The sequence below is a fragment of the Blennius ocellaris genome, assembly GCF_963422515.1.
Source record: "Blennius ocellaris genome assembly, chromosome: 13".
Classification (NCBI taxonomy): domain Eukaryota; kingdom Metazoa; phylum Chordata; class Actinopteri; order Blenniiformes; family Blenniidae; genus Blennius; species Blennius ocellaris.
In genome coordinates, this window is record NC_137662.1 from 20,406,781 (window position 1) to 20,429,698 (window position 22,918).

General features: G+C 40.4%; 1 protein-coding gene across 1 annotated transcript in view; it reads right to left on the bottom strand.

The window, feature by feature from the left end:
- LOC308138369 (ryanodine receptor 2-like) overlaps positions 1-22,918 on the bottom strand; it is a gene marked incomplete at both ends in the record, with an annotated part of 61,502 nt that overhangs the window by 27,104 nt on the left and 11,480 nt on the right. The window contains 44 exons of the mRNA XM_080507453.1: positions 1,121-1,197; positions 1,544-1,659; positions 2,584-2,707; positions 2,787-2,862; positions 3,060-3,137; positions 3,238-3,375; positions 3,700-3,789; positions 4,041-4,119; positions 4,259-4,422; positions 5,781-5,921; positions 6,006-6,096; positions 6,832-7,052; positions 7,353-7,522; positions 7,731-7,851; positions 8,860-8,968; positions 9,153-9,339; positions 9,846-9,981; positions 10,304-10,407; positions 10,980-11,112; positions 11,284-11,398; positions 12,009-12,285; positions 12,566-12,706; positions 12,822-12,933; positions 13,072-13,272; positions 13,379-13,987; positions 14,073-14,286; positions 15,277-15,503; positions 15,815-15,901; positions 16,061-16,220; positions 16,442-16,602; positions 16,846-16,960; positions 17,141-17,285; positions 17,726-17,912; positions 18,077-18,285; positions 18,401-18,575; positions 19,020-19,228; positions 19,470-19,617; positions 20,436-20,595; positions 20,685-20,768; positions 20,889-20,992; positions 21,111-21,215; positions 21,315-21,534; positions 21,725-21,917; positions 22,498-22,739. Coding sequence (XP_080363579.1) covers positions 1,121-1,197; positions 1,544-1,659; positions 2,584-2,707; positions 2,787-2,862; positions 3,060-3,137; positions 3,238-3,375; positions 3,700-3,789; positions 4,041-4,119; positions 4,259-4,422; positions 5,781-5,921; positions 6,006-6,096; positions 6,832-7,052; positions 7,353-7,522; positions 7,731-7,851; positions 8,860-8,968; positions 9,153-9,339; positions 9,846-9,981; positions 10,304-10,407; positions 10,980-11,112; positions 11,284-11,398; positions 12,009-12,285; positions 12,566-12,706; positions 12,822-12,933; positions 13,072-13,272; positions 13,379-13,987; positions 14,073-14,286; positions 15,277-15,503; positions 15,815-15,901; positions 16,061-16,220; positions 16,442-16,602; positions 16,846-16,960; positions 17,141-17,285; positions 17,726-17,912; positions 18,077-18,285; positions 18,401-18,575; positions 19,020-19,228; positions 19,470-19,617; positions 20,436-20,595; positions 20,685-20,768; positions 20,889-20,992; positions 21,111-21,215; positions 21,315-21,534; positions 21,725-21,917; positions 22,498-22,739 — 6,955 coding nt within the window. The remainder of the gene's footprint in view (positions 1-1,120; positions 1,198-1,543; positions 1,660-2,583; positions 2,708-2,786; positions 2,863-3,059; positions 3,138-3,237; positions 3,376-3,699; positions 3,790-4,040; positions 4,120-4,258; positions 4,423-5,780; positions 5,922-6,005; positions 6,097-6,831; positions 7,053-7,352; positions 7,523-7,730; positions 7,852-8,859; positions 8,969-9,152; positions 9,340-9,845; positions 9,982-10,303; positions 10,408-10,979; positions 11,113-11,283; positions 11,399-12,008; positions 12,286-12,565; positions 12,707-12,821; positions 12,934-13,071; positions 13,273-13,378; positions 13,988-14,072; positions 14,287-15,276; positions 15,504-15,814; positions 15,902-16,060; positions 16,221-16,441; positions 16,603-16,845; positions 16,961-17,140; positions 17,286-17,725; positions 17,913-18,076; positions 18,286-18,400; positions 18,576-19,019; positions 19,229-19,469; positions 19,618-20,435; positions 20,596-20,684; positions 20,769-20,888; positions 20,993-21,110; positions 21,216-21,314; positions 21,535-21,724; positions 21,918-22,497; positions 22,740-22,918) is intronic.

The following is a 22,918-nucleotide window of genomic DNA, read 5'->3' on the forward strand; positions in this document are numbered from 1 at the left end:
TGCAAACAGGGCTGGGGATCATGTGTGGAGACACATTTCATTTCTTAAAAAGAACCAGTATTAAGTGGGCCAAAACAACGTAGAAATACAGTTGAAAGAGGCTCACATTTTTGCAACGCACTGTTCTGTGTGGCGAGAAGGAGCTTTCGTCACATAATGCTTTCAGCATCCCTGATATTACCGTTTGAATCATTTTCAAAATGTTGCCGTCCAAACGCAAAGGTTTTCCGACACATTAACGTGAAAACTTTTGTATTTGAAACGTTGTTGTGTAAACGGAGCCTCAGTTGCTATCAGAATGTTACCTTCGTTAGACTCACTCAAAGCTTTACACGAGGCTATTTGTACTCAATTCTAACAAACTGACATATCAAGCTTATATAATATATCCCACACACTCGCAGGTGCCAATTTTGAGAAAGCGTCTGTGTTGTTCACTTCAACTGTGGGATAAAGATGCAGATGAAGGAGACAAAGAAGTCAGTGGCTTGATGTCATAATTTAAAATAAGGTTCGCTTCACAGTTTTTTTTTAATCTTTCTTCTATGAACATATTAAGTTATTGATCAGAGTATTGGTATTGTATTATTTTAGTTTCTGTATTACAAGCCTTGTGATGCAGAAACTAAAATGAAACAGAGATGCTCCAAAATACTGCATCAAACACATATAAAGCACCGTCGCCGATGAATAGCCAACCAGAAGCAGATGTGGGAGCAGGAGTCATCGGGTACAATGATGTGAGGTAGAACTATTCACGGTCTCGACTGACTTGACACGACTCATGAGGGAGAGGTTCCTATTAACAAAAAAATATACCCTTTTTGTTACGTGCTCTATTGTATAGCAGTGTGGGAAGCTTTAATCAATGTGCTGATGGCAATTGACACGCCCACATGGATTTTCAAAATGGTTAAATAAATTACGTTGTGACAATACGCTTTAGTGAGCCAGGTTGCCAGTGGCAACTATGAAACAAAACTAATTAGGTGGCATAAATGGAAAAATAAAAAGCTCGAGTAAATTGGGAACAAGTCAATGCAAGAATTCAATTGAGTGGGAGGGGGTCAGTATTTTTTTTTCACAAGGTGAACAATGTAAATGTGAAGCAGAGACAAACCTTGTAGAAGAATATTATTGGTTGCTGTTCAGGCATCGTTTCTCCTTTAGGGCTCTGTCCTCGAGCTTGCATCACTTCTGGGAAAACCACAATAAAGCGATTTGCACACAATAATAGCAACCGTCCTAATATTATGAATTATACAAATAAAGTACATATAATCTGCTCGATAACAGGTTCATATACTGAGACTTGATGTGCACCATCCTGTCATGGTATAAATCAAAAGTAGCCCGAGGCAGACCTGCTGAATGTTTGTTATTCAGAAAATGATCTGAGAAGATTCAGGGATGTTCCACACCTTACAGCATTGATGGCGTGTGTGAGCAAAGATGGTTAAAGTAAAATTTTTTGTTTTTAATAATTTCTTCCCACCTATATATATATATATATATATATATTTTTTTTTTTTTTTTTTTTTACCCAGTTTTAGCAAGTGCTCTTGTGCCTCCTCAGTGTGAAACAGCAGCCGCTGAAGGAGAGTGTAACCAAAGCAGTTGGAAATTGCCGGAAAGTCCATTTCCAATGTCTTCCGATCTCTTTAGAATGAAAACAAACAGGATAAATTTTTTTTTTTTTTTTTGATGTTTCATCCAAAAAGAAAGTCAACTTTGATTTAAAACATTCCATTTCAAGAATATTTATGCAATGTTGCAAGAAAACAAAGAGGAAACAAAACCATTATCTTCAGTATATGTGATCTACACTGAACAAAACTATAAACACTTTTGTTTCTGCTCCCATTTTTTTATTTTTCACTTCTCCTTTGCTGAGATGATCCATTCCACCTCACAGGTGCGTCATATCAAGGAGCTGATTAGACAGGTCAATATTGCACAGGTGTGCCTTCATGTGGCCACAATAAAAGGCCACTTTGAGGCCACATTTACACGTACCTGGGTGTCTGAAAATATGATATTTCTGTGCATTTGGGCCGCACATTTACACATAAATATAGCTACGACTCACCACAAACGATGATTCCTGAAAACTCCAGCCACAGTGGAGATCTGGATAAAATCCTTGTCTCTGTTTGCATCTAAAGGCAGGTAGGCAGATATTTATGTCACATTGCATGACATTCTGGTTTTTTTTTTTCCAGGATTCTGATTGGCTATCATGGCTTCATACTTCCTGCTACACTGCCCCCTATGGGTTTGGCATACTCATAGCAGCTCTGAACCAGCTGTATATGTGGGTCAGTGTAAATGAAGATAGTGAATTTCTTCTCAGATTTGTGAACAATATTTGAGAAATAGGTCTTTTGTGTTTTACATCTTTGAGTTCAGCTCATGAAAAATGGGAGCAAAAACAAAAGTGTTGCGTTTATATTTTTGTTCAGTATATATCCGATTCTGGTATGAAAATATGTAACGCTGAGGTCTGCTTTCTATAGTGCTTGCTAAAAGTTTTCCAACAGCAACACCATTGCAGAATGTCACTCACACAAGTCATTGTCTCACCTCCACACAGTGAACCCATTGAGCTGAAAAAACTTCAGGACATCCTGGGCTCTCTCTCTGAATTTGGACTTCTCCTTGGTGGTCAGAGTATCATAGGGTACAAGGATTGAGTGGCCGCCTCCTCCTGAGAGCCGTAAAGGGGTCAAATGCACTTAAAATTTCAGAGCAAAGAGAGCAGGAAGCAGTCATTTTCTTTACGATACCTTTACTTTCAAGCTCCAATTTCTTTGTCTTAGCCCAAGCATTGTGATAGTTCTCAGACAACTGTTCAGCCATTGCCTACGAAAAAGAGCATGGGAATAAATCGCATCAATTTCAGCAGTTTAAATGGAATATTTGTGTTTTTCTTGGGAACTGCACAATACAAAAGCACCACAGCCAAACATTAAATCAAACTTGTATTGCTGCTTCTTTATTTTGGTGCTACATTGTCGTCAAGGTTTTTGTTAAAAAGGAAAATGCATGGCTATACGTACACACTGGTCCCATGATAACGTGATGCTGCTCGTGTCCATAGGTTTTGGGCTAAAGGTTGATGCTCCTTCAAAAGACAGCTAGGACAGAAAACTAATTTGTTCCACTTGATATGTTAAGGTAGTAAATACAAAACTGGTGACCATAAGCTATGTGATTACGGCCTTTGAGTACATATACCTGTCCAGACTGAGAGACCCGGTGCGTACAAGTGTGTATGCCAAATGCATCTCCTTCTTTGGTCCTCTCTATAGTCCATCCAAAGGCCAGCATCGCCTTTATTGTCTCTTTGATGACCCAGCGGTATGCCTCCTTCTCCTGGAAAAGTCAGAGTTTCATAGAAGCACTCATGTGAAACTGCACGTAATGAGTCATCAAAGGACAGCAGAGGAGCAGCACGACTGTGAACTTGATATTTTTGCCGGAAAACTTCATACCGAAGTTGTTGTACACTCAATACAGCGAGATTAATAATGAAAGAAATGGAGTCATAATTCAAAAACTACAAACCACGGTGTTTTAATTTTTTATATTGCACACAACACATTCGGTATGCAGGCACCTCTGGGATATGTCAGTTCACTGCTTTCGTTACTGAAGTACATCTGTACACACAGCATAGAAATGGACTTTTCACTCTACCTTCTCCGCCAAAGCTCTGTATGGCTTCAGTAACGGGTGAACCTTGGTGTTTTCACACAGCTGCTCTCCGTGAACCCAGCCAGAGGCAAACTAGCAGAAATAACCACATTCACAATCGGTTATGTGTTGGGTATTATATAGACATCAATAAGTCAACAAAATGTTATTTTAGACCAGGGACTTTGAACATAAGGTCCGTGAGCCAAAACTGGCATACAAGAGGCTTCAATCGCCAAACTTCCAGGCAAATTGTGTGTCAAACGTCAAAGAAAACACATTTACTAAGCCAGGAGGCATTTTATAAACCAAGTACATTTAAAAACTAACTATTGTGAAACTACCTTGTTTAGTGACCACTTCTCATGAGTATGCTCTGCATACTTGCTCACAACAAACTCCAGTCGCTCTGGCACCGACACTCTAGTGCAGAAAAAAGAAATGCTTAAACCTGAGCAACGCCTCTATTAGATGCTGCCCACTATAAAACAAACACACAAAAAAGGTTTGGGCAAATAATGTCAAATCAGACATAATCAAATATTCTTAATATGTGGCTTACTCTGAAGTATCCACAGGTTGGGGGTCAAAGTGTCCATCCGTGTCGACGGAGGTTACCCTCTCCATTTGAGACAAGCAGCTTGGGTCCGTGTGATTGGGAGGCAGAGCCTTTGCAACTGCAGCCAAACACTGCACACACAGCTTAAATAGCGGAGGACTGTAGGGCTTCAGAGAGGTAGAAGAAAGAAGGGACAAAATGGAGCATAGTAGACAGTAAGCTTGAGAAGAATTCAATTGTAGGAAAAAAAAATTATGTTGATACTGCCTGTCAACATCCAGAAAATCTAAAATAATAAAAAAAAAGTTGGGCTTCAAGAAATTGATCAGACTAAAATTTTCAGATCGGTGCAGATATATTGCACCCATAACCCCGAAAAACAACTTTTGTCAAGTGGCAGGACTCTCATCCCATGACAAACAATTTTCCAACAAAATGCTATTAAACCCTGACATCGGTTAATTTAAATGTAAATTAGTAACGTGTAAATTAGTTTACTTTGCGGAAAACAAAAACATTTCAACAAATACTAAACAGAATTGTATTAATGAAGATGACTAATTGGCAGGCATTTGTTTGAGCACCAGGTTCTAGCAACCATCAAATTATACTTTATCAAATGAAAATGTCACAGTAATTTTAACAATTAGGTTGAGAAAACTTTTGTTGTTTCATGTTTTTTTGGTTTTTTTTTTTAAGAAACTCGACGACAGCAAAATAGGGCGTTTTGTTGCTATATCTAACATTTTCTTTCAGAGATGCAAATGTTTCCATCTTACGTAAAACATGAGGAGTGATATACTGTGTGACTAAATAACAGACACTGAAACTGAAATAATTCTGTCAAACGCTGAGAGCGTCTGAAAAGACCTAACACACATTTTTCAGTTTTACTCTGCAGAATCAATCAGGTAAATGTCTCAGAAATATTTGTATAAATAACTGTACAAAGAAGATTCTGTTATTGATTATATCTCCCATATCTCAAGCCAGGCTGTTTAAGAGAGGGAGGTTTCATACCAGGGTATGAAAAATTAACACTTTTATCTCAAGTCTGTTAAACCGTCCTGCAATCCACTCTGGCTCTCAGAGCACAGGACGGGAGAACATCACAAATGCATTTTGCCATTTCTCCTGAAATAGACTCGACGAGTGGAAGAAGGAAATACAAGATAAAGCAATGAAAGGATTCCTGCTAGAATAAACATGCTAAATATCTTTGTAAAACCATTGAGGCACTTTGGAAAACCTTATTGAAGCTTTCTACTTGTTTACCAAACACCACAACACTAAAATCCCTCCGATTTGATAAATGCCATATTTTTATGGCCCCAAGTTTTTCTTATATAATTGTGAATATTTTCCCCAGTCGCGTTCACACAATAGATCAAATTTCTGTCTAACTTTACAGTGTCGACCTACATACATACTTTTACATACATTGCAACAACTAAAATAAAGTTTTCTCCTCTAAAATGGTTTTAATATGATTGTATGACTAACGCAAGTATTCCTTACGATTTACCTTTTTCACCAAGGCATTGAACAACCCCCAAAACAACTTTCTCGACAGATGGAGTTCCTCTTCGGAGGCCAATTCGTGGTCGTCCTGACCCACCGCCTGGAAGTAGTACTTCCACTTCTGCTCGAAGTGGCTGGTCAAGAGCTGGTCCGTCAACAAAATAAATCATTTTGGCTTTGTATATTGACATTTTCTAATATATCAGTAGACTGAAATTTGTGCGGCTACCTTCAGTGGCATTTTGCTGTGTTCTGTGAGATGCGGGACGTCAAAAACAAGCCGTCGAAGGAGAGGCTGCATCATGGACGGCTGCAGTTTACTGAGGACACCAGCGCGTGCAGAAATAGTCACATGAGCAGCAACATCCACAACCACAGACACGCACAGGATGAATCATGGTCTGAGTGATTATTACATTTCAGGAGAATGACAAACAATTCCATGGGCATGATGCTAATTAATCTGTTGACTTATGAGGAAATTATACTTGAATGGGGGGGGGGGATTCATTAACTATAATGAGAAACACTAAGAGTGCACTAATGAGGAAGAATTTGTAAGTCGGTTTTATTTTAGTCTCAAAATCATTTTTCAACACAGCAACATGACAGTGGATTTTACTTGATAGACAACTGACAGCTAAAGGGGGAATTATGCATTAATTCAGAGCAGGGATCTTTTTATTCTATTACATCTTGGATTTGGTCCCATTTTGATGAAAGTACTGCATTTTCTAATATATCATTTGCATAATGATGTTTTTTTTTTTTGCTGGCATTGAAAACATATACTCTTAGTGATTTTGCTATATTGCCAAATAGACTATAATGTCAATACTTAAGGGAGGATGGAACTGTGCTTGTTCAAGTACACCAGGCACATATGCAGGTTGAATGTCACATAAAAAATTAAAATAGTTTCTTGTAAAAAGATTTTTTTTTAATTATTATAAATGTACTAACTGTAGCAACATAATCCAGTATAGTAAAGGGTTTCTTCTCATCTGATCACTGAGAAAATAGAGATTTTACATTTGATTGGTAAAAGACCGTACCTGCATACAGCCAACAAACAATCTTCGGTAGTGTCTCTCTGGGCCTTGGTCAGACTGAGAGCCCTCGAAAGCCGGTAGATTGCCTGAACGAGACAGTCAACCAGCGAGTTGTGATCCTCTAAACCAAGAAAGAGATCTGAGCATTTGCTCAGCAAGGGAAGGACGGCTGCACACAAGTATCTGTTGAGGGCCAAAGCCATATCCGTAGATCCTAAGTCAGCCTGCAATGAAAGGGAAAGACACTGTACTTACAAAAAGTCTAATTAACTGAGTGAAAAAAGAGGCAGGAACCACAATGAAACATTTTTTCAAAATACCTGACCGCACACATAAAGGATTTGGTTGAATTGCGGCGAGTGGGTCTTAAGTAGGAGTAGCAGTTGAACAGTCAAGTCATGTTCACCAGTGGCGACTAAATACAGCTTTCATCACTTCCTAAGTCACCCGTCACTCCTGCAGCCTTATTCCGAAATCTCTGAAGTAGCTGATCAAGAGAACAAAATGAAAGCTTCTCAACTCACAGTGTCAAGAGAGACGGCTGTCTGAAGGTCGGGCAGGAAGCCAATTTCTAGAAGGTGGAGAAAGAAACTCTGGCTTTCGAGGCCGTAAACTCGATCCAAGAACAGAACCATAGCTGCTTTATGGTCAGGACAGAAAACCTTGGATAAGTCCGGCGCCACCAACAGACCATCTGGACAAACGGTTCAAAAGAAAGAATATGTTAACATATTTTCTATAGCACATGTTAACTATGTCTTGTGGTGATCTCTGATGGGCTCTGTATGTGGCTGTGGATGCTTCAAGCAGATTGTGCAACGTTATGTCGCATGAATAATTAATACCCACATAGGGAAATGTCTTAACACCGACCGAAATGACTGAAGTGAAAAACATTTAACCTTGAGACACTGAAGGGATTTGAAAGGAGATGCTGATGACTCCAACTAGATCCTGAATAGAGATGAGGGACCTCAGGATTTCCCTGACACGGATGGCTTCTCCTTTGCCTCCGTGAATCAACTGAACAACAAATACAGAAGAAAAACTTACTGGCTGGCAACTTACAACTTGGAAAAACAACTATTTCACTGTGTTGCACAGTATGTCATCAGTCAATATAGTATGTTATTAAACAAAAAAAAATGTAGAAATGAAAATTAATATTAAAAGGAAGCTTATAATTTCATACCTTTGACAAACCTATGCAAAGCTTTACTGGTGGCTTTATGTGTAGATTGATTTATACATGGATATATTCAAACAAACTGCAAGTATATATTTTAGATTTACTACATTACGTTGATGTTAATAGGATGAGCGTCATTTTCCTGATCTTAGCTGAACGTTATTGTCTGGTGAACATCAAGGTTCAGCATGTTGCCTTCCATTAAACCCCTACAATGTTCAAACCAACTAAAGCAGGGGTGTCAAACACATTTTAATTCAGTGGGAACATAAAGCCCAATCTCATCTTGAGTGAGCTGGACTGGTAAAATTTTGGCACAATAACCTTCAAATGTAACTTCGTCTTTGTTGTGGCAGAGTGAATGAAATGTTTCTATTTGAACAAAAACCAAGTACTAACTAAAATTACTACAATCGCAACATGAAGCTAAGATTAATGATACCTTCTGGTGCAAAATACAGTGAAATGTCCAAGAAAATAATGTTTTCTGTTACATCTTTACAATTGGCTTGGTGGTTTGGCCATAAAAGAGCCTCCTGCACGTTTTGGCCCACGGGTCTCAAGTTTGACACTCCTGATCTTACACATCTTTCTTTTCTTATATTGATTCTCAGTTACATCCTCAGCTTGCCATCATGACTGCACCCATGACTGAATTGCACAGCCACAACAACAATGGTACTGAAATTGCAATTGTGAGGACGAGTGTGAAGGGATACAATGACCATCAGATCATAACATCAGTTGAAAACTTTCTCCATTTCAGCTACTTTCTCCATATTGTTCAAGCTATCACTGGCTATTGACTGGAAAGGGCAACTGAAGGCTGCAAAAATACTCACGTGCATCTCTGGAGCGCAGCGGCCCAGCAAGTCAATAAGGGCTGAGTAGAAGGTCATGATGGCGTGACCCATGTGAATGGGGTCATCGGCATTGTCCTGAATGACATCTCTGTTACAGGAAACAATTCAAATCTTGCCATGAGCCAAGTAAAATCAAGGACTTAGAAACTGATTAACCCTGCAGAGGCCAACCAATTCAGTGTCAAGTGTCAGAGGTTTTCATGCAATTCATTCAAAATGACAAAAACTCTGTTCCAAAGAGTTCAATTCATGCACACGCATCTTATACTGACAGTGCCGTGTTGGATTGGTTGGTGGCGCAGGGTCCATCTATAGAAGGGTCTTCCAACATGTTGATTGCTTCCTCCATGGCTGCGAGGAGACCATTTCCTCCATCACCTTGCAGAGCGGGGCCAAAACACTCGGGCCGACGAATCAACAACCTCAACACCACATAAGCATTCTCCTCCACACTCTCACCTGTGTTGAAGGAGTTCACACAAGATTAAAAAAAAAACACACACACACACACAAAAAAAAAACCCCACTATGGGAGAAGAAGCTGTGGCAGAATCAGACATTTGAGAGGAGCTTCACTGAAAACAATGCGAGTACAACTCAAAGGCTAAAGAAAATTGGTGTCGTCTTATTTACTCAGAGGTATGTGTTCCAGGAAGGCAATGTCATTTGACAAAGTTGTCAACGCCCTCAAGGACGACTTGAACAGATGACCTCTGGACACCGCTCGAGTAAGTTAAATCAATAAAGCAATTACAGCTATAGCTTTTCTGTAGGAGACTAGAGTCTATAGGAAGAAGGAATAAATACCCTGAACAGTTCACGTATAACCAAAAACATACAGAACTGATATGTAAAGCTTGATGTCTACAAACATGCAAGACTGATGATTTTCTGTAGCAATTTGAAGCAACGTGAAAAAAGACCTCTAATCAAACATGTATCCAAGTATATGATTAAAATGTTACCATTGCAGAAGACAGCAAAACGTAGAAAATCCAGGTAACGCTCCCCCTCCACAGGGTTCCACCCAAAATCAGTGTAGCCTTTTGAAACCAGTATCGAACAGCTCTGCAGACCACATCCTGCGAGGTACTGAACCACCTGGATGGTTGATTACAAATTATGAGAAACTTGGCTCACACAGAAATGAGAGATGATAAATGCAAGATATTTATCTTCTTGCAGCAAACATGGTTAGCATTGTGTCTTTTTGAAAAGCTGAGCCAACATCAGTGACCAACTTGGAGAGAACAGACCATTCAAAAAGTGAAAAATGATCAAACTATATTTAATTCAGCTGTCATAAACAAGAATTCAAGTTTAGTAACCTCAGCGACTAAGCAAAAGTGAAATAAAGAGAAAACGAAACATAACCGCAACGCAAAAGCAAACATATGTGCTTGGACTACGTTGGACAGCTCACCTTCTGCAGGTCAGATTCCCTCAGAGCTAAGGCCAGTTCGTTATTATCCATGACAGAGGCTGCTGCCACATCCAGAGGAGTGGCCCCACGCATGGACGGGGAAGCTGGAGGACACAAACAGAAAGCAATTTCAATACCATCTAATAGTACACAGAATATCAGGTTTATTATTTTCTTTTATTGACAGCATGCAAACACCTGCGCAAGGTGTCTGTCAGGGGTGTCCAGTGTTTTCCCGCCCACAGTGACAAACAGAAGAACGTCTCACAAGAGGTGAATATTCTGCACTTCCAGCAGAAATCAGAAGAAAGAACTCGGTAATAAGATTTCTCCTTAATTAGCCTTGTTTTGTAGCAAAGCCAAAGTTCCAGAAAGTGTTAAAACTCAGAGGTAGAATCCAGTTAAGTGCAGGTTTGATCTCAGTAAGTATTTTGGACTCATCTGGCATATACAAAGCAACCTTTTCCAAGCTTTGATCTGCTTTCCACTTTAAAACATAATATCCACAACATTGAGTTCCACAGTCAATTTTGGCTGCTCCACATGACATACCTGCATAATTCAATACAACTCTTCTGTGGAAAATTTAAATGTAATCCGCATTTGTAGCAACACTTCAAATCTCACAACATTTCTGGCAATAAAAACACAAAGCAAATGAAGTGACGTGATTCACCAAGTCCAACACTGCCGTTTTCCAGTAAGTAGCTGAGGTGGTCGAACAAGGCTCCCTGATTGTGACGGCTGATGCGGCAAAAGTAACACAGGAATCGACAGCAGCTGGCCACCATTCTGGGAAAGGTGATCTCCTATGAGGGGAATTTTAGGTGGCGGTGTAAAGGAACAGCATAGTGTAAGCTTAATTAATGCACATGAAACAAAAAGCCTTGCATTATTTGGAGTATTATAACTGTTTTGCAACTAGATTTGACATAAATTTCAGATCATATCACAACAAATGTAATTATATATATTTTTACCTTTGATTCCTTTTCTCCGAGAACATTTACCATCACTTCCATCACCGTCTCATGCATACCCAAAGCCCTCATTAGGTCAGGGTGTTGGTAGAAAACTTTATTGTTCATTATGTCTCTGAATATGACGAAGAAGAAAGAAGACACTAAGAACATTTCTTTATATCGCCTTCAACATGCATCTGCAAACTCTTCATTCTGCAACGTGTCATATTTGTTAACTTTTTCTTCTCATTGGTTACTACTTAACTAAAAATAGTCAATTTAAACACATATATGTTTACTATATTGTGCTGAATGTCAGTTATTATTTGGCTACCGATTAATGACATTTTTGTTTTTGTAAGTGTGGAAATTGACTCTGCAGTTCTGAACTTGTATATAACATGTAGCCTTATCATCAATCACTATTTAATTTAATCCAGATTGCCATTCGTTATAACAAGTAAGTTTATTGTGTGTTTCTTAATTTAGAATAAAGCAGGACTGTTATACTGTGATTTATGTCATATAATCTGTAGCTGTATAAAACTATACATTGTAGGGCAAACAGCAACTATAAATTCACATGAAACACTTTTCAAGAGGTTAGATTGTAAATGAAATCACTTGCAATAGTTTCTTTACACTGAATTTGTCTTGCAGATTTGAAATATTCAATCACAAAATAAAGTTGCAATTCTCAATCTGCACACGTTTCTAAGTATCCCACAAAAATCTGTTCTTACCCCAGTCTACTGATCATTAGCCTCTCTTCTTCTTTGCCCATGCAGACACTGAGGAGTGAGCGGATTTGTCCCAGGGACGTCAAGAGGGCCATGGTGTCCTCCACTGAAGATGGGCTTATTGTGTAGGCCTTGCAGAGGGATCCCCCCATTTGCCCACCGAGGCCCTGATACTGTCGGTGCAACAACGAGAAGATGGCAGCAACAAGCTCTGGGTCCTGTATCTCTTCCTCCTGAGCCCAGCGCACCATCGTTTCAGAAATCAGTGTTTTGAGGGACTCTGGGAAGGTAGGGGACATATGTGATATAATCAGAACAGGAAAATCACATATTTTCTTTCTGTCAGATGTGACACTTCCAGTTCAATATTTTTTTCATAGATTGCGGGGAATCGTTCAACAGGAATATATATATATATATCACGAGCGCAAAGCAATGCAATTTATATTCGTCAGGTTTATACCTCACAATGATAGTCACTTAAGTAAATCACACAAGCAAAGGAATGCAAATGTAGTCTGTAAAGTCTCTCCCGAATTTAACAAACAACCTGCACTTACTGGGATTCTGTGATCTGCAATCCTTTTCATCTGTGGGTGTCTTATGAAGCCCAACAACTCTTGCCATGAGACTGAGAAGTCGCTCTTTGACAGACATTTCACCGACCTCTTCAGCCTCTGAGTCACAGTCCGATTCAACGCCTGCACAATGACGGCAGAGTCAGATAAGATTTCCCAACTTAAATTAACTACATTCTCAGAGTTTCTTTCCTGAATGAAAATTAATCAATCAGTGAAAGATAAGGGGTGCTCCAACCGCAGTGTGTTTCGAGGAGATGATGAAAGTCTTGCAGGAGACGTTGAATTTCCTCTGGACATGGACACTCGTCCCGTTGTTCTTCCTCTCTGAAGCTCAGCAGCATATTAATCTTTTAAACCAAAAAAAAAAAAAACAGACAATAGTGTAACAAATGCCAACCACCTAGAGATTCTCTATAACTAACATGGGTGGTATCACATTCATTTTCATTTCAAAGGATGGAAAATGACTCAATCCCCAAATTAACCTGCTCCTTTGGAGGAAGTCTGAACTCCTTGGTTTTGCGAGCAGTGAGGGCGGCTGACATGTTGAGCGCTTCCATAACCTGGTTGTAGCGAAACCGCTGGTTCTCCTGTAACCGACCCACGAAGTTGTCAGAGAAGCCAATCACAGCCTCGACCCTGCGGCGCACCTGGCAATCGCACAGGTAAGACAGCAGCTGGCAGAGCTTGAGAGAGAGAGCGCAAAAAAGTGTAGAAATGTCACTTAATAGTTTCTTTTGAATTTCTTTCATCACAAAAAGTACAAAAAAATACTGTTTTTGGTTCATTCACCTCAAGTTTGACAGCTTCTGGCAGCTTCAGTTGAAGGAGCCCCAGTTTGTTTTCAACTTTTTTGTCATCACCAACTTCTCCTTCATCTTCCTCCTCTGTCTCGTCCTCCTCTTCCTCAGAGGTTTCAGTATTCATGGAGAACACGTCTGGCTCCAACAGTGTGAGAACCTTGCAGAAGTCCTCATCGCTGAATACCCCCATAACCAGAAGGCTATAGAAGAGTCGCAGTAAAGGTACAAGCAGAAGCTCAATGTTGCCTCCCGCAGGATCCCTCACCTCCTGCCTCACAGCACAAACTCCAGCAGTCAGCATTTCTACAGTCAGATTTTTCAATATGTCCAGAGGGATTTCTGGGCTGTCTGTGCAGGGTATTTCAACTCCGCCAGCTCTGTCCACACCATCACTCCTGACAAAACAAGGAGATGAAAAATGCATCCGAGGTTTGAGAGAGGTGCTATGACTGATGCTGGGAATCCCCTCTGGAGGGAAGCTTTCCTCTTGACTATCAGAACTGGAATAAAGGGTGATTTCTCCGATTCCTTCAGTCATAGGAACGATGTATTCATTGTTCATCATCAGACATGCTGTAGTGTGGCTGCTGAGAAACACCTGGAGGAAGAAATGTTATTGAAGTAAGAGCTATATTAGGTCCATTCAAATTTTTATAGTATAAAGATAGAGCGCAAACAGACACCTGAATCAGCAGCTGATAAAACGCAGAGCGGAGCGGGCCGGGAAGGTGTGGATTCTGAATAGTATGAAGGATCTGCGACTGGTCCACATAACTGCAGAGTGCGTGGCAAACTCTGGTGTTGCCGAGAGCTCCCAAAGAGCAGTACAGGAGGAGGGTGTGACGGTGAAACGTCAAGAGGTCTTGAAGTTCAGACAGTTCCAAAATGTCTACAGACCTGCGTAACACGAAAAATTTATAAATAAAACTCATTTCATCGTTGCGACTTGTTTGAAATCAATTCAAAGTTCTTAACAAGGGTGTCAAACTCATTTTCATCAAGCGCATCACCATGGGATTTTTGAAAGGGCTGGTTGAAGCTTCAGAGTTAAATAACATAGCACAGAGGCACACTAGTGTCCTTGCAATTAACCTTTTTCATTGTTTGTTTAAAATACATTTCTCTGTTACTAAAATATGAAAATGAAATCACTGTTGTATTCGGCGCTATATGAATAAAGATGAATTGAAAAACTTGAAAAAGGTGAAAAAAAATTTGAAAAATAAACCTGTAGATTCAACGTCACATAGCGACTAAAAGATCAGACGGAAGATGCCATGCCAACACATTTCACTGTCACTGCAATCTGCTTTTTAAATATGGGTGAATTTAATGGGTATTTTGGTATTTTAAATTGAACACACCTTACGTTATATGTGATAACATTTGTTTGTTTTTGTTTTTGCTGATTTATGTCAATTCAGTTGCTTACTACCAAAACTAAAGCTAAACATCAAGATGGAAACATTGCATGCTCATAGCAGGGTAGTGCCCTTTTGGCCACAAAATCATATGTATTGTGATAAGTGTAGTTTATTGTTACTTCTAGACTTTTAAAGAACTATTAGGTAAATCTCAAGCTTGAAGTGGACACATGAGGCCTGCGAGCCTCGAATTTGATGCAAAGCTATTCAACTGAATGATCACAAAACAAAAGTTTCCAGGTCGATATAAATGATTGGATCCTCAACCTGTGAATGTGTAGTTATATGAGACTCTGCTCCCAATAGTGTGCAGGTGTGTTTTGAAGCGGTTGTCTGGTGTGCGAGTTGGTGTGAATGGGTGAATGTGGCAGAATAAAACATGCTAAGAAAGTATTAAAATGTCATGTTAATGTCATATTGGGGTCAACAACAAAATAGTGTATTTATTGTGGACTTTTTTAACCTGTTTTCATCGGGGATCTGAAGAGCCATGACTTGCACTGGATCATAGCATTGGATTCTCCACCCATGGTGTTCGTCCGGCCAATCAACGAGCACTTTCAAAGCACATTCTGGAGCTCTCGTCCAGGAAACAGGCCTGAGGTGCTGGACCTGAAACCTTGGAGGACACTGAGGACTGGCATTCCTTCTTTGGCTGCGAAGCAAACCTGACGAGAGCGGCATCACATTCTGGATGCGGAAAAACACACAAGGATCACGGATGATTCCTGGAGCGCCTGCTCCAACACCCTTGATTGCATTGATTGTATTGGATAGAGGTTTTCTGCAGTTTGGATGATGGAACACTCATTTGTTTAAAAGATGTGTTGAAGAAGACAGTGGAACAGCAGTAGACCAACAGGAGCACAATTTTAATAAATTATAATTTGCATACAGAGAAATGAAATCTACAAACTCAAAACCTTGTACTTTGAATGTTAAAAGTATTTTTTTGTAGAATACTGCAAAATGCCTATTAGATATGATTGCTAAGTGATTACCTTGATTCGTCCGAGCTCAAACTGAAACATGTTGGTGGTGGTGGGCGTGGCGAAAACAGCAGGGAATAGCTTGGTGCTCGCCTCCACCTGTTTCAAAATTAAATAAAGTCAAAAAAAATATGATAATAGAATTCAATTATTTCTATGGGTTATTATCTCAAGAATGACATCCATAAGTATTACACTTTAAGAAATAGTGAATACAGTAAATGACCAGATAAATCAGTACAGTCTGTTGGGACCTACTTGATAAAAAGTGGACATCTCCACTCCATTGGAGGTAAAGGTGAGCAGACCAGTGGCTGTGTCAATTAGGCAGCCAATTTCCAACCCTGCACTCCTTCGACTCTGAGACAGGCCTGTCGCCTCTCCAGCACAGATCATGTAACAGTTACACCTCTTCACACTGTGCAGAAGGATAGTAATGTGTTTTCACTATCATGATTTTGTTATCAAACTAAGAGAAATGCTAAACTGTGCGTATCAGTTGTTCTGTAGTCCGGTAAATTGAGTAAAATATCAAAGACATAATCACCACCGTGATCCACAGCAACTTTGACAGCAATTAGTGTTTAAGTTTTTTGGCAAATTCTGCCCACACTAATCTCAGCGTTGCCGCACACTGACCTTTCCCGGACTTTGCCACCGTCATCTCCCAGAGTGACAGTCACAGTCGAGACATTGTTGGGGTCAAACGTTGTGTCGTGCTGATGAAAGTCAGAGGTCACCCAGCCCACCCACACGTTAAAGGGCTCCTGGCCTGGAAGAACCCTCACCGAGTAGTAATACTGAAACAGCAAGGTCCCTCGTTGTCACCGTTTGATATTTGCATTTTGCTCGTTTGATTAATGTGGCTTGTAATTACATCTTAAAGCAAAGGGAGAATGCTGCATGTAGATGAATATTGCTTAATACAGTTAGATAACTAACTGGTGTATCACACAACTCTTTATTAATAGCACCCATTCATTTTTATAAAGGGTAATCATTTAGTGATGAGATTAGCTGAGAAGAGAAATTAAAATGCTTACTCTGGAGCTTTGAATGAGTTGATCATGATTATCTTTGTCAATGACAACATCTTCAAGAAGCCGTGCAGATGAGTTGCTACTGACTAAGTCTGGTTTGTTCCTCTTCAGCATGAACCTAAAAACAAAAACATATTTTAATCCCTGCAATAGAGCACATAACTTTTGACATTGTGTATCATTTCCAATCAAAAATGTCCTGACCTTTAAGTAATTTTAATTACAAATGAGATATGATGCATCTAAATATAAAATGACACATTTCTGGTGAAATATCCTCAATATTTTCTATATCTACCGTTGTTTCAGTTTGGACGTTTTATCTTGGGTATGGTCCTTGTAGTTGAGCTCATCTCTTGATCCTGCAAAGCCGTGGGCCGACTTCATCAACACTTCAAAGTCAGAGTCCACCTCCTCGTGCTCTTTCCTTCCTGAAACGACAACTGGCATTAATCACAGCACAGCACATTGGGAGCTTAAGCAGGACGATTTATCAAGGTCAAAGTGCCAAAGTGTCAGTGATCGAGACAGTGGAGGATTTGGCTAACACCTGCTACCATGGACACAGATTCTGAAATCAATATTTCAATACCAGTCAATGTTTCTACGTAGAGTTTGTTTGTTCTCTCTGCGCCTGTAAGGATTTTTTTTCCCCTACAGGTATTCTGGTTTCTTCTCACAATCCAAAAACCATGTTTGAGGTTTATCAGCAGCTGGGATATTAATAGGTTTAAAATTGAGCTTGTGCGACTGTCTGTGTTTTCTCTGTGATTGTGATGCACCCTGGATGGATGAGTGGATGGATGGCTTAATAGGTGTAATACCAGATATTGTTAACTTCATGATAAGCAGAACATGTCTGAACATAAATACTTGCCTGCACCTGGAGAGAGAGCGCTGGAGGCCACTGGAAGCACACCGCCCGCAGGGCTACGAAGGATAGCGGCACATTCGATGGACATGCTGAGCCGGAAAAAGCCCATCTCACCCCCTCCACCATGGTGAGGAAACAAGCGCTGAGACACCCTCAAGCTGGATAGAGAATCCGTTGAGCCACTGACTCTGGTGACCTTGAAAAGAAGATTTTAACAAGGTCTTCAGAATTAGTCTTGCGATTCAACTCTAGAGGCCTCCGTAGAGAAAATGCAAAGATTATTGCACCGTACTTTACATGTGCAAAGGCATTTTAATTGAACTATTGGGTAAAATAAAGCTCAGAGGGAGGTCAAATAACCTGTAAGTTGTGATCATCGGGCAGGATGGAAGCAAACTGCGGCTGTTTCCAGCTCATCCACAGGACTGGGTCTCGAGCCATGTTGGCAGCGAAAGGCTTATAACCTTCCTGCAGGCCACACGTCGTAAAGTATTTCAAAGAGCCCACCTGACAGCCCAGATTTAGTCTTCCCACCTGGTTCACGCCCACACTAATCACGGGTAACAATCCTGGAAAGTGTGGGGAAGGATAAAGGTAAAAAATACTGCCAAAAATAATAAACTGGACTTTGTTCAATAGACAGTATCAGTATGTAATAGAGAAAGCTGATCAAGAAAAACATACCATCTCTGATATCAAAGTCCTTGGCAGCCAGCTCTGATCCCCTGTCATTAAACAGAGCCTCTCCGTTGAGCGTGACCATCATGGTGCGTTCAGTCATGTCCACCATGCAGCCCACCACATCACCTTTGAGCCACAGACGGCCCAGAGGTTCACTCCCCTGATGGTGCCACTGAGCCTGAAAGCAACAACAAGGCAAGGAAACAAACCTTAAGAATGGGTAATTAGGCAGAAAACAATCATCTCAAATTCAAGCAAATTTAGGCATTCATTACGCATGGTCATTGTTGAGGCCAATGCAATATAAACCCTGCCAATTGTATAAGGATAAATGCAAAGACAAACAGTTGAATTATGCAAGACATATTAAGGATTCAAATGACGGTTATACTTGTTTCACCTCGAGCAAATTATTGCCACAGATAATTCTGTAATGATCAAATAAAAGAGAACAAGATTTGGAGTCAGTTTAAATGTAAATAAAAATAATTCTCGTTTTAGATCACCTCTAAAATTTGACAAAAACTAAAATTCAAGCTTCCCATTAAGATTTGCACAGACTGATAGAGTGATTCTGACTGAGATTTCACTGGCAATTTTGAGAAATGAGTTTGAATCTTACCTCGGATCCATCAAAGGCATATGCCTGGTCATCTGAGCCGAGCTCTTTATCTGGAGTGCAGCCTGGCCGGACCCAGCCCACTCTCATATTCCCGACTGTCAGTATTTCAAATTCAAAATACCACTTCCCCCGGGTCACAGCATAAGATTTATCTGGTCTGAACACTCTGCACTTCTCAGCAGAGAGGAGACATGGCTTTGATAATGTGGCTGCAAATCCAGGAAACAGACACAATATGGACATCTGCTGGACTAAAAAAATTGATTTGCACTACAGTCCCATTAAATCATGTCCTCGCCATACAAAATCTGCTGTATTTTGAATGCTCATCAAAACAGTACAACTATGAATCTGTGTTAGGTTCAGCCAATAATACAAGCTACACGATGTTAAAGTGACATTGACAAAGGCGTAATTGATCGTTATTCTAAACAAGATTTTGGGAGGTACTTTGTTCGTGGTTGAGTGGCTCCAGACTGTAACCATATGCCAACAGGGTGCAGACAGCCTCTCTGACACCGTCTCTGCCCACTCTCTGAGTCCTTTCATCTAGGAGGCCGTAGGGCACGAGGTGGGGACTCCGCTTTGCTTTTACATCCTGAAAAAAGAAGAAGAAAAAAGATCCAAACAACAAAATGGTGAAACAAGAAAAAGAATGAATGTTTAATAGGTGTTTGTAAACCTGCCTGCAATTATGTATGGTGCGTGGCAAAATAAAGACTACATATACATATATATATATATATATATATATATATATATATATACATATATATATATATATATATATATATATATACATTTCTCGAGCAAAAAAAAATACATATATACAACATTTTTAGGCCACTGGAAGAACAGAATGCTGTTAAAGCAAAACTAAAAAGTTTCCATGAAGCCCAAACTCAAAAACAAAAATCTCCAAAACACACTTTAAATTACAAGATTCACTGCAGAAAGAGTTCAGAGTGTCGGCTTTTCTCCAGTCCCTCACAAGTTGTCTTCAGAGAAACTGCTACTGTGATGAAGAAAACAATAGAAAGCTAATCACGGACTAAAAGCATGACGGGCAGAACTGAGGAACAAATTCACAGATGGGTTTTGGAACAGCAGCTGCTGGCCGAGGCTTATACACGCTCCAGTTATGTCTGGGCATGGAAAAACAAATTCATGTTATACACTAGTGCCACTAATACGTGTAATTACTTTCCCTCTTCTTAACACATTTCTTTTATAACAGATGATACTTATACTCAGGTGTGACTTTGTAAATAAAGTACTTGATATTCTTCATGCAGACACATTTTACATAAGTACACCTCGACACTGCATCATGACTCACAAATCAATTACACGTTCAAATGTATTTTCTACTGAGGAGTAACTGATCAGCATGATATCCCAGCAAAAGGCAAAAACCTGCTGGCTGCCATAGGTCCATCCCTGTTTGATACGCTCTCTGGCCCACACGTTGTGTTCATTCTCTGCCAGCAGGTGCACTATTTCTTCGTGGTCTGGGCAAAGGAATACCCGGCTCAAATCCACCGGAGCAGGTCTGTAGCCACTCAACTGCTCATATCTAAGGATGAAAAAAGAGGAAACAGGCTTCTGAAACGTACAAGTGTTTATGATGTATTTTCGCATAACATGAAATGTGACTTTGGTTACTTGGTTGGAAGTCGCGTGTATTTGACGTGCTCTTCAGCATGATCGTCCCTTAAGCCAATGTGGAAACCAAGAGCCAGAAGAGTCCTGATGTACGAAAAGGAAAGAAAATCAACTACGCAACAATAAGCACTCATTCCCTTTTCCAATAAACAAAGCAGGAGGTTTGTTGATTATTTTGTAAGTGTTATTCACGATTGAGCTCACCTAATCGTGTCCTGGGCCATCTGGAGATTCTGATTTCTTTCTTGTTCTGGAAGTTTGGAGAACTCCACGAGGCATGGTTCATGCTTCTTCCCTTCATCCCTTACCTATTTGACAGAGACATTTTTTTCCCCACTACGCAAGCAGTGTCTCATATGCAAAAGGTATGATAGACTATGCAATGTACTGTAATCTATGTTTTTGATGCTGTGCGACTTTTCTTACTGGTCCGTACGTCCAACCAAGGTCAAGCTTGTCTTTTGCCCACAGCTCATGAATATTCTCTGCCATTTTTTCACGAATATCTTCAAGTTGGAGGGGCAATACCACCTATGGAGGTAACATGGATATGAGAAGGTCTGTCGGCACGAATCAGATGTAAATATGTATATATTGGCAAATAAAATAAAATCTATCTCTGTTGATTACCTCACTGAGGTCAATCGGTGCGGGACTGAAGGTGGGTGGAGAAACAGGCACCAGGGGGCCAATCAGTTTTTGCTTCCCTTCTTCACAAGCCAAGATGTATTTTTGACATGGTTCAACTTTTAATTTGACTTTTGGAAGTAGAGCTTCAGAGCATGAAGCGAAACCAGGTGGTGGCAGAAAGCGAAACGCTCCATGTCTCCCCCCAAAAAGAAAATGAACCCTGCTTTGCAAGAAGACGACAGCAGAGCACAATTACAGTTAAACAGACCGTTTAAAGTTTGAAATTAAATCCATTCATTCTCAAATTGTTGCAGTTGTCAAAATCAATGCACTATTGACTGCAGAATGACGGGTCAAGGTAAAACACAGCCTGTCAGGCCGTCAGTCCCATGGATGCTGTCACCACGGACCTGACTCCAGCAGAGAAACTGACGACTGGATGAAGAAGACCTCCAACGCTGAAGTCCTCCAACATGCCCTGCACAGGCAGTCCGTTCACCCGGAATGAGATGCAGGGGACGGTGAGGTCGAGACAGCAGCTCACCACATCATCGTTTCTCAGCAAATGAGGATAGGGAGAGCTGACTTTGCGACCCACGCAGCCTGTGATTCAGGAGACAGAAAATCCCATTTGCATGTAATTTGCCCTTCTCTTTGCGTACATGTTTTAATAAAAAAGAAAATGCAGAAATGTTGAATGGGTGCTGCTGGAGGATCAAGCATGACTGAAGAGGAGCTGAGAGCCACACGTTGGTTTAATGGCACACCCACACCTTACTTTGAGAAAATCCCTGCCTTTAGTCTGGGCTTGGGAGTTTGTATGTTCTCTTGATGCATATATGAGTTTTCTTTGGACAAGTTTCCTCCCACAGTCCAAAAAAACAAGCATTTGCCTGAGTTTCTCTTATATCAGATTGGCAGGCTGTCAACTCAGATGGGTGCACTTGCCCTTCTCCCATCACAATTTTCACATTTGATGTCATACTGGCAAAAAACTATGTAATTTATTTGGTTTGCAGATCTACATCAATAAAAAAAGGGGAGTCAAACATGTTTTAGTTCAGGGGACCACAAACAGGACAAATTACTCTCAAGAGGACCAGACCGATAAAATACTTTAAGCTTGTTTTTGTTTTTTTTTTACTTTTTACTTTACTTTCATTTCATTTTAGCACATCCTTACCTGACCAGAGGTGAAGTCCATCAAAGCCATACGAGCAGAGGTCATCACCCACGCCATTGCCGCCCCACCCCTCCCCTCCTGTGGGTCTGGGCCGGTAGCCTTTCGCGCAAGCCCAGCCTACGCGCAGGTGTGTTGGCTCCGATGTCAGGAAATGTTCCACATGGTCCACAACCAGCTCGTAGTACCACCGCCGATGCTGGACTGAGTCTTCCCCCATAGCCAGTAAGATGTTTGGTCTCATGCTGAGGTGGAGTGAGTTGTGTGGGGATAACGATAACCAATGACAAACAAAATGCATGTTAAACACTCATACACAGATGAAAATAACAGTCTCGTTACGAGTAAAAAATACAAACTTGGATATGGTGATATTTCTGAGGAGCAATGATTAAAGATTATCTTAATGAACGTGTAAAGAGGA